The sequence below is a fragment of the Vigna umbellata genome, chromosome 5 (assembly GCF_029865625.1).
Source record: "Vigna umbellata cultivar VRB3 chromosome 5, Vumbellata_1.0, whole genome shotgun sequence".
Classification (NCBI taxonomy): Eukaryota; Viridiplantae; Streptophyta; class Magnoliopsida; order Fabales; family Fabaceae; genus Vigna; species Vigna umbellata.
The window spans coordinates 68,782,359-68,791,872 of NC_142169.1; the positions used below are offsets into that span (position 1 = coordinate 68,782,359).

Here is a 9,514-nt window from a genome sequence, read left to right on the forward strand (position 1 = left end):
GATAAAAGAGTAAACAGATATATAAAACGCAAAAGGATAAAGGATATCTGTATAATATAGCCTAAAAATAATTAAAAAAGTAAACGACTAAACCAAATGTAAAAAGATGTTAACTATCTATCTATTTATACTATTTACAATGACCACAACAATTTCTATGTTTCTGTCTATGCTACTAACTCTCAACAACCTATACAAATGTTAACGACTAAACCAAAATTTCAAGGTAAACAATTGAATCATCTCTCCAACTATAAAGACAATTCATATAAATTTTTCTTGTAAAGTGTCAACAGAGGCCATGTTAGAAAAATTTCAGCACCCTGTTTCTTCTGCTGCCACCAAAAACCAACCCACTGACGCCTGCTCCTATGAAAACAAATCACCAGCCCAAAAAATTAAAATTATATCTGTATGTATATATGTCTAATCACATCATGAACAAGTATTTTAGATCATCCACTGTAAGGCGACTTTGACGACCACCAGTTCCATCCTCTCCAAAGGCAGACGCAACCATTTTTCGCTTTTTTTGCTGCAAGTGTATATAGAAGAAAGCAAAGGTTTTCTAGCATGAGCAACCGTGATACAACATGTATAAATATTTCTAACATCACAATAGAACAAAAAGATGAGGAAAATTTTCCATGTTACATCTTCCAATTTTTCAACACCTTTCTAACACTTCATAAATAAAAAATAATAATATTGATTCATTCTAAATCATTTTAAACATTAAAATAAGAGGTGTAATTTTATTACTGTTGTCTGAATGTTAAGTAGAAAAGGGGGTGATTGTATATCATCTCCAAAAAGATAATGGAAATATCTTGAAGTACGTTATTAAAAGGTAAATACTAGTGACGCACATGCTTTTTAAAGTAACACGTATGATTATCTGTAAACAAACTATATTTTGTTAAGAAATACTGTAATTTTTTAATATATATATATATATATATATATATATATATATATATAAACTTGAAAAAATTTCATTACAAAAAATGGCAAATTCCGGACCAGAACATACAACGTATATATATGCATTCATCAATAGCATCAACTACATAACTAATCTAGCCTTTATAACCATACCAAAATGCAGCAAGTAAGATTATTGCTTTGAGTATTCTTTCTCGTATACTTTAATAATTGTATATTAACACTAAATTGTGTGCTATATAAAAAATTGTCACATTAAAAGTTCCCATCTAAAAGAATGAGTTATACACACACATGCATACTAGTGTACAATGAATATTCAGCAAACACAACCCAAAAACAAAGGGAATCAGAAAAGGGCTAAACAGAAATATTTCAAGTAGTTTAAAGAAAAAATCACCAACCCACTTATCCAACTTAATTATTAATGAAGTATTGTGATATGTGTGCAATTGTCCATCGAGAGTTCAGTAGCATTCCAAACTAATTCCAAGAATTTCTTTTTATTAAATTCTCCCTCAAAAGAATTGTTTTTAAGTTCATAAACCAACCAGACCAACATGGCAAAATTTCCCCTTTTACAAAAGCGCATGTTTACAAGGCAGCCAAAAGAAAATACCTGCAGAGCTAAAATACGGTCTTCAACTGTATCTCTAACAGTTAACCGTAAGACTGTGACAGGACGGGTCTGTCCAATACGATGCGCTCTGTCTATAGCCTGATCTTCAGTTGTAGGATTCCACCAAAGATCTAGCATAAGAACATGGCAAGCAGCAACCATATTCAGACCAAGACTAGCAGCCTTCAAAGACATAATCATGACTGAAACCTGAAAAGGACAGATACATCACACTGAACATTACATTGAAGTCAGAAAAATAGTCAAATAATACATCTCACAAATAATATTAAATAAAGTAATCAAAACCATTTCCCCACTGGGTGGGCTTGACTATATTACAGACCTCAGGGAGAGTGTTAAAATCTTTAACAGCTTTATCCCTTGCCGAGACAGACATTGTTCCGTCGAGTCTTCTATACTGGATTGAAGAATTCTTAAGACATGCTTCAAGTAAATCTAGCATCCTAGTCCACTGAGAAAACACTATAGCTTTCTCACCACCAACTGAATCATTAGAGCTTCTCTCTAACACATTTTGCTTCTCAGGACATTCATTTGAGGATTTCATTCGGTCAGAAGATGAGCTGCCGAGGCCACCAGTAGTATCCTCCGGAATGCTATGCACAGAATTGCTTTGGGGAGCACAGCATTGTGGTCTAGACAAAGACTGCAACACCTCAAGTGCAGCCCTAATTTTTGAAGAATTATATGGCTGACTCTCAGAATAAAACTCAGATTCATCCACTTCACAACCAGAGTAACCAGGCAAATTATCACAAGCCTGATCAGAAAAAGAACTATTCAATGTGACTTTGGAGAACACTGAAGACATGCTTAATCGAATTTTGCAGTTTGTAGCAGGGCACTGATTGTCATCACTAGTAAGATGTTCGCAAATGCACTGGTTACAAAAAACATGACCACAAACTGAAACAACAGCATCTTCAGGAGGATCCTGCATAGAAACCAAGAAAGGAGATATTAGAGCCAAGTCAGAATGGGAAATAACATAATTTACTAAAAGCATGGTCAGTCGTGATATGGTAAATTGGTGTTTCTAAAAAAATACAGTTCAACCCGTGTATATCTCAACTCCGATCAAGCAACAGAGTTTAAGAAAATAAATCTCAATCATTCTTTCTACCTATCATTAAATGCAACAAGTAGTGTAAGCAAGTCTCTCTTACTGTCACTGTCTTACTTTTCTCGATCACGACTCCCCTGCCCATCAACATCAACATAATATATAGAAAATAAAAAATTGGAATAAACAGAAGTACGGGATCCTTTTAAGCGTTGATTTCTGAGTAATTACTAGAATAATGTGTTCTCTCATATGAATAAGAGTCGTACTAATCCATGTAACATTCATTTACAAATAAAAAGGTACAGTCAAGACATACATTACAGATACCGCAGAGGGCCAAACAAGCTTCCAAACAATTTAAAAGAGATAATCGCTTTTCCTGAGTAAGCTTCTTTGCCATCTCAACTGAAGATTTCCAGAGAGAGTTAGAATTGTAACGCTTGACAAGCAGGGGATGATCGCATGCTTGTCTAAGGCGCAAAAGCATCAATAAAATGTTAACATAATTTTGCTTCACAGTTCCAGCATCAGCATATTCCTATGACATGACAAGAGGAATTTAATAAGGTTCGCCATTAAAATATACCACCAGGAACATCCCCCTTCATTTGGGATAGAATAAAAGCACAACAATTAAAAAAAATGTTTTCATTATTTGAATCTTGCAAGACTGTTCTAAGAATAAGAAGGCGACCTGAAACTGTGCTCGGGAATCAGCCTCTAGTCTAGAATAGAAATCACGTTCCTCCTGTGAAAATTCCACTTTTTTCAACTCTACAGATTTAGGTGGCAAGGAAATGATAGGCTCCCCATCAAGAAGTGTGCCTACAGCAAATTATGACCATAGCATGGTTATATACAAATTATACTTGAGGGATAGACAATTATTTAATACAATGAATGTATGTGTATGACAAAGTTGCTGACAGTGCAACAAATATGTAATTAACTATGACTCAAATTATTTCTAACTTGATTTTTATCACACAGATGGAGAACAGAACAGTAAATTGAAAGTTAAACATAATAGGAAACAATAAGGATAATACTCTAGAATAGAAAAGACAAAAGATATCCAACAACCTCCTTAAGTGATGATGTCAATTTCTTGCATGCAAGTTTACCTTTTGTTCGACGTAACATGATTGTTTTTAAGACAGCTTGTAGCTTTCTATATCCTTTCGATGGACTTTTGCTGATTGGGATCTTAATTGTGGAACAGAATGATGTGTACACAGCATAAGGATCATATCTTAAAAATCTGAAGTAGCTATAGAGATCATCAATTGCATTCTGGATAGGAGTCCCTGATAAGCACCATCTCCGCTTTGCCCTAAGACCCCAACAAGCCCTTGCAACTTGAGTTCTGTGGTTCTTGATACTCTGGGCCTCATCCAGGACAACTCTAAACCAAGCCACTTTTGCAAGAGGACGAGCAACAGAGTCAAGCATCGTAGAGTCCAATCCCTTCTTGCTACTTTTAGAACTAGAAGGACATTTCCTTTTCTTGCTTGATACTGCAGGATCATCATAAGCTCCTTTTTCTTCATCATCTTTGTCAACTAGAGGCTGCTTAGGGACCTCCATGCTGACAATTGAATAAGTCGTCAGAACAACATCATGCTTGGCAAGCTCATAAGGATCTTTTGTTCGATTGCTACCATGGTACACTAGGACAGAAAGATTTGCTTTGCCAGTTACCTTACTGTGCAACTCTTCATCCCATTGCCGCAAGACACTAGTTGGACAAACAACAAGGGTTCCAGCAGACGGCCTTCCTTTTACATGCACTAACAAATTCATGTTTTTGTTTGGAGTTATACAAGACAAATCCTGAACCATATTAGATTCATTATTCACTAGGCCAGTCTCAGGAAGCTGATCATCATCTGCATCCAGGTTCAAAGTTTCTAATTCACTTTTCTTTGCAATGTTGCATTTATTCACCAATGCAGGTCTTTCCTTTAATATTAAAGCAATGGTCGACACTGTTTTTCCAAGACCCTACAAGAGAATAAAGTGTAAATTTCTTGCAAGGAATTCATATAATTTATTGATAGTCAACTTATCATCTTTAGATTACGAGTGCAATGCACTGACCTGATCATCTGCAAGAATTCCTCCAGAACAGTACAAACTAGAAGTTTCCTTCTGAACCATCCATGATAAAGCAATTCTCTGAAAAAAACAACCATTTTAGTTGGGTGACTCAAACAGACAGAGTACACAAGTTATCAGGGCATCAAAACAAAAATTGGGTTGAGGCTAATAAATGCAAAGGATCATAAAAGACTCGGAATAACCAAAAACGTCGAACCACTACCCAAGAGATTGTGTACAGTTAACCAACAAAAAATATATAATTGATTATTAGGCCTCATACAGTTATTTGTTTACTAAGGCCGATGAAGTGACTAAAGTTGAAAATGGGTAATTCAATTTTAAACCGCATTATACCCCATAAAACCTGCCGGGGAGGCAAAGAGAGGGAAGCTATAGTGATTCAATAAAGAATCAAGGCCTTATGGAAGATCTTAGAAATATTGAAGCACTACAATATTTTCATATTCTGCTCTTGTTTTGTGAGTGTGGAAATGAAGAATACTATACACTAATTTTAGGATTTATCCATATTTTTTGTAAAATAAATACCCAGTTTCTATCACCGATGCAAATTTGCAAAATAAATCATAAAAATAATGTTTTTTTTGTTTTTTACTAGCAAATTACAGATCCAGATATTCATTTTAGTTTTGAAGACGCTGGCCCAACAGACGTAAAACACCTACATAATAGTACTTTTAAAGGAGAGACACAACACAAAAGATTCAAGAATATAACCTGATGTCGTAAAAGAGGAACTGCCAACAGTCCATCCGGTGGACTAACCTCTGATTTTGGTTGGGAAAGATCCTGTGTTATCAACAGAAGTTAGTTTACTTGAGTTTGAGAAAACCTAGACATTAAGATATTATGATAATATGTCATGCAAGCCATGGAAAAATTTGAAAATAGCAATAACCAGGGATGGTACAGGGGCAATATCACGCTGATCAAAAGCTTTCAAACCACACCCAAGAGAAAAGGTCGCAGATCCTTTACAGATGCCATAAAATAACCAATTATTTCCCAAATATAACATTCTAAATTATAGATGCATTACCATCTCCACCAAATCGCATCAATTCACATACCTCCAATAACTATCAGAAAACATGTATGATATGATTTGAAATCATGCCTGACAGAAAGGGGGTCAATTAATGTGCATGACTGCACGTGCTAAGAATACCCTCCAAACTGCCAAGGGCTACAGAGGATAAAGTGTCAACCTGCAATGCAACTCGTAATATGTACTGCTCATCACGCGCCTTAGGTCTCATAACTCCCACCATAGAAGACTGAGTATAAACACCTCTAGAAGATTGTAATGTGTTGAGGGAATTCCCAAGCTCTGCTGATCGACTTACAGGTGCAGGGTGACTGATGTCTTCAATAATGCAAACATCAGATTCATCCTCCATATTGGATCTGTCGGTACTTCCTTTTGAAAGCTGAGAATCAATACTTTTATGTTCAATTGATTTTCCCTCTCCTTCAGTCATAACACAATTATACAGCTTCCCACTGACAATTGACGTCTGGAGATTATACAAAGATTTGTCAAATGGTTTTAAATTTAAATCTCTCATAATTCCTGGAAAGTAATTGGCAGCTCCACCAATAGCGTCTTGATAATATTTGGCTTTCCCAGTCGTTGTGAATGTAACACTATCCTCACACTTCAGTAAATCATTACCCTGAGATCCAACAGCAGGAAAAGTTCCAGGTTTTTGTTCCATCTCTTGAACTACATTGAACTCAACATCATCACTGTGAGCAGGATTTTGGTAAGGTATAATCAGTCCATCTCTATCAGTTTTGACATTAAGTGATTGACCTGTACTTGAAATATATGAAGCACAAGTTGAGTGTTGCACTGGTGCACTGTCTTCAAAGAGAACATTACCAGGAAAACACGATGCATATTTACTATCTTGGAACGTATATTGATTATCTTGAAAAGATATCCCTCCACTGAGAATGGAGCGCATTCCATCACTTGTATCAGTAAATAACTCCATCTTATTAACCTTCGTGTTTGGCGTCATTTTTTCATTTTCCCACACATGAGGATAAGCACCATTAAACAAACAATCAGAAGCGTTGGCAACAGTAGGTCTATCATCCATACCTTGGTAAATATTAAAAGAAGGATAATAGTTACTAAAATCATTGGGAACATTGGAACCTTGACAAATAGAGGAATCAGTTGAAGTTGCAACATAAGAAGACCTATCGGCATCAACAAACGATCTTTCAAACGATGTACATGAGTCATTTTCCTGTTTACCAGAAGGTCCAGTGATCTCTTGCGTATAGGTTTCATAATCATCAAATTTTACATCAATATTCTCAATGATAGAGCCATGTGAAGCAGCTGCATGCATAAAATTTAATCAGCCACTGCCCAAGCATTAAAAATTTAAGTATAACAATTAACAAGTTGCCAATGTCTTAGACTAATCATAAACTAGTGAAGATTATACATACGTTCAGAGTCTGCACCATATCCTACATGCTTGATTGGGTTATCATTTTCACACTTCCACATATTCAGTTTCAAACTATCTCCACATACAGCTACATTGGTTGAATTCACCTTAGGATCAGGGAACCTTGTGCCTATGTAAGCGGGCATCTCACAATTGGAAACTCCTGTCCTTTCCGTGAAGTCAAAATCATCACCTTCATGGTCCATGTAACCGCCAGCAAGAGCATTTGGGGAAGAGAAAGTCTGTGGTGAAGGTCCCTGGTTTTCATGTTCACATTCAAGCACAGAATTCCCTGCAGAATCACAAACTGGTTAAGCCCTTGGTCTAAAAATCTAACCCATCTGATCAGAACTGAGAAAAACCTGTAACTGAAACCACTAAAGTCAAATGTAAGAAATGGGGCCACTTGAGACACTAGTGAGTAGGCAAGGGAAACAGTCTAGAGTCAAATGTAAAATGTTAGCAAATACACTACATATAAAATCCAATATCAGAGTTAAAGAATGTCCTTCTAAAGTTCAACCGACTAATTACAATCAATAAGAAGCGGAAATAACTAAAAAAGGCCACACAAGTCGACATACCGTTTTGAAGTAGAAAATTATCATGGATGCCAGATTCACCAGGTGATATATTTTTCAATGAAAAATCCTCGGGACTACTCTGCAGCATGATATCCAGAAGATTAGAATAGATGATAATATCACATATGAATGCTAGGTATTCAATAGAGGCATAAAGGATTTGGTTGGAATGTAAGCAATCATTTTAATGATGTTCTCGAACATAGCTAATTGAAAAGACCAAGAGGAAAATGTTGTAACAGAAGTTATGACTTCTCGATATCCTTGTAATTATTAAGTAGCACCTCCTTTTGGAATGATAATCAAGACTAAACTCATTAAGCATCACGTAAATTTAATTAAAAACAAATGAGTGAAACAGCACAAACTAGTCATAAAATATCATTCGTCCTTCAACCTAACAAGAAAGAATTGAAAATGAAACGCGCAGAAAAACAGCATGACAATATTCTTTTTTCATAAACGGCGTAAAAACAGATTTGCAAACCATACATGATCCGACAGAGATCTTCTGAATGAAAAAGTACTGACAACGAAAGATCATTCTAGGAATGAGATATTTAACACGTCATTCGCATTTTTCAATTTTAAAAGACATAAGTACACAAGAAAATTACACAGATTAACTAAAGATTACTTTAAAGAAAGTGGGATTTATGTTCTCCTAAATACACTACTTCAAAGCTGCGTGCTCAGTATACATACACATTGGTGTCAACTAATAATGCTACTGAAATCTTCACACGCTGCACTACAGACGAAATTTTACAAAACCAACAGGGAACCTAAGCGACATTGGAGAAAAATACTGCATTCATCGAAAATTGACAGTGCAAGAAGTTCCACATCTTATATAATCAAACAAGAAAACTATACAAAAGGCGTTGAAGCATGAATATAAAACAGTTGGTAAAGTGGAACACTTGAATTCCAGTTTTTCACACTATCCGATCGGAATTCACAATAATTTTCCCTACAGCATTGAAAAATTGGGAGAAATCTTTGGGGCGCGCTCACACTCTCGTTGCAAGCACAATACTGTACCTCAGAGGGATCGGTATCCTCGTCGAGAACGCTCATAACGGTTTCCAGATCGATACAAAACTTGTCGTCATCGGCGGCGTGACCGTCACCGTCCAAGAAGCACGCGTAGCCTAATCCCTCATCCGCCATCATCGCCGAGAACCTAACGAGATCGATCGCATCAAAACCCTAACAAGCTTTTTTAGAAGCCGCGGCCACAAAAGCAAAACCTCCGGTGGCGAATTTCGGAATCGAAGAGCGAGGATGATCTCAATCCCATTCTAAAAGGGAGAGAAAGAGAGAGAAAGGCGTGACGCGCGGGTTCGTGAAGAATCAACGGAGGTTTCTGAGAAGGTTCGTGATTCGACTTTTCTTCGTCACGTCGTGCTGTGGTGGGAGGAGAGAGAGAAAGTTAGAGAGAGAAATTACAAAGTCGTTCGCGAATCGTGGACGTAGGTTTAAATATGGTTTGCGGTAGCAAAGGGTAGGGGGTGCGCAGGTTAAGAAAGCCTGCTCGCCTTATGATTGGGTTGTTATTTAAGTTACAGTGCGCGCGGACATGGAGAATCTTCACACGTCATGTCTCTTGTACGACGCCGTATTCATTTTTCCACACAATCCGTATTACACAATCCCTTCGGCTTCCACACACTCGTAC

At 36.7% G+C, this 9,514-nt stretch overlaps 1 protein-coding gene across 2 annotated transcripts; it reads right to left on the reverse strand.

Moving 5' to 3' along the window:
- Nucleotides 1–22: 22 nt before the first annotated feature.
- LOC124830173 (helicase-like transcription factor CHR28) lies at nt 23–9,294 on the reverse strand. Of its 2 annotated transcripts, none has more exons than XM_047303820.2 (12): nt 8,878–9,294; nt 7,834–7,912; nt 7,248–7,541; nt 5,987–7,134; nt 5,496–5,567; nt 4,755–4,832; nt 3,779–4,658; nt 3,349–3,479; nt 2,971–3,192; nt 1,911–2,522; nt 1,565–1,774; nt 23–535 (listed from the first exon to the last, which is right to left on the reverse strand). In XM_047303820.2, exons 1-12 carry the CDS (start codon nt 9,007–9,009, stop codon nt 431–433), a joined length of 3,963 nt encoding a protein of 1,320 aa, XP_047159776.1. In that variant the 5' UTR covers nt 9,010–9,294; the 3' UTR covers nt 23–430. The 2 variants fall into 2 exon arrangements, with proteins under 2 accessions (XP_047159776.1, XP_047159778.1); XM_047303822.2 differs by having other exon boundaries at nt 7,834–7,907; nt 8,878–9,019.
- Nucleotides 9,295–9,514: the final 220 nt, after the last annotated feature.

Excerpts from the sequence above, each read along its gene's own strand:
- LOC124830173 (XM_047303820.2), bottom strand. The coding sequence starts at position 9,009 with ATGATGGCGGATGAGGGATTAGGCTACGCGTGCTTCTTGGACGGTGAC. Across the intron at positions 7,542-7,833 it reads TAATTTTCTACTTCAAAACG|GGAATTCTGTGCTTGAATGT; the intron begins GTATGTCGACTT and ends GTGATTCTGCAG. Across the intron at positions 7,135-7,247 it reads ATATGGTGCAGACTCTGAAC|CTGCTTCACATGGCTCTATC; the intron begins GTATGTATAATC and ends TTATGCATGCAG.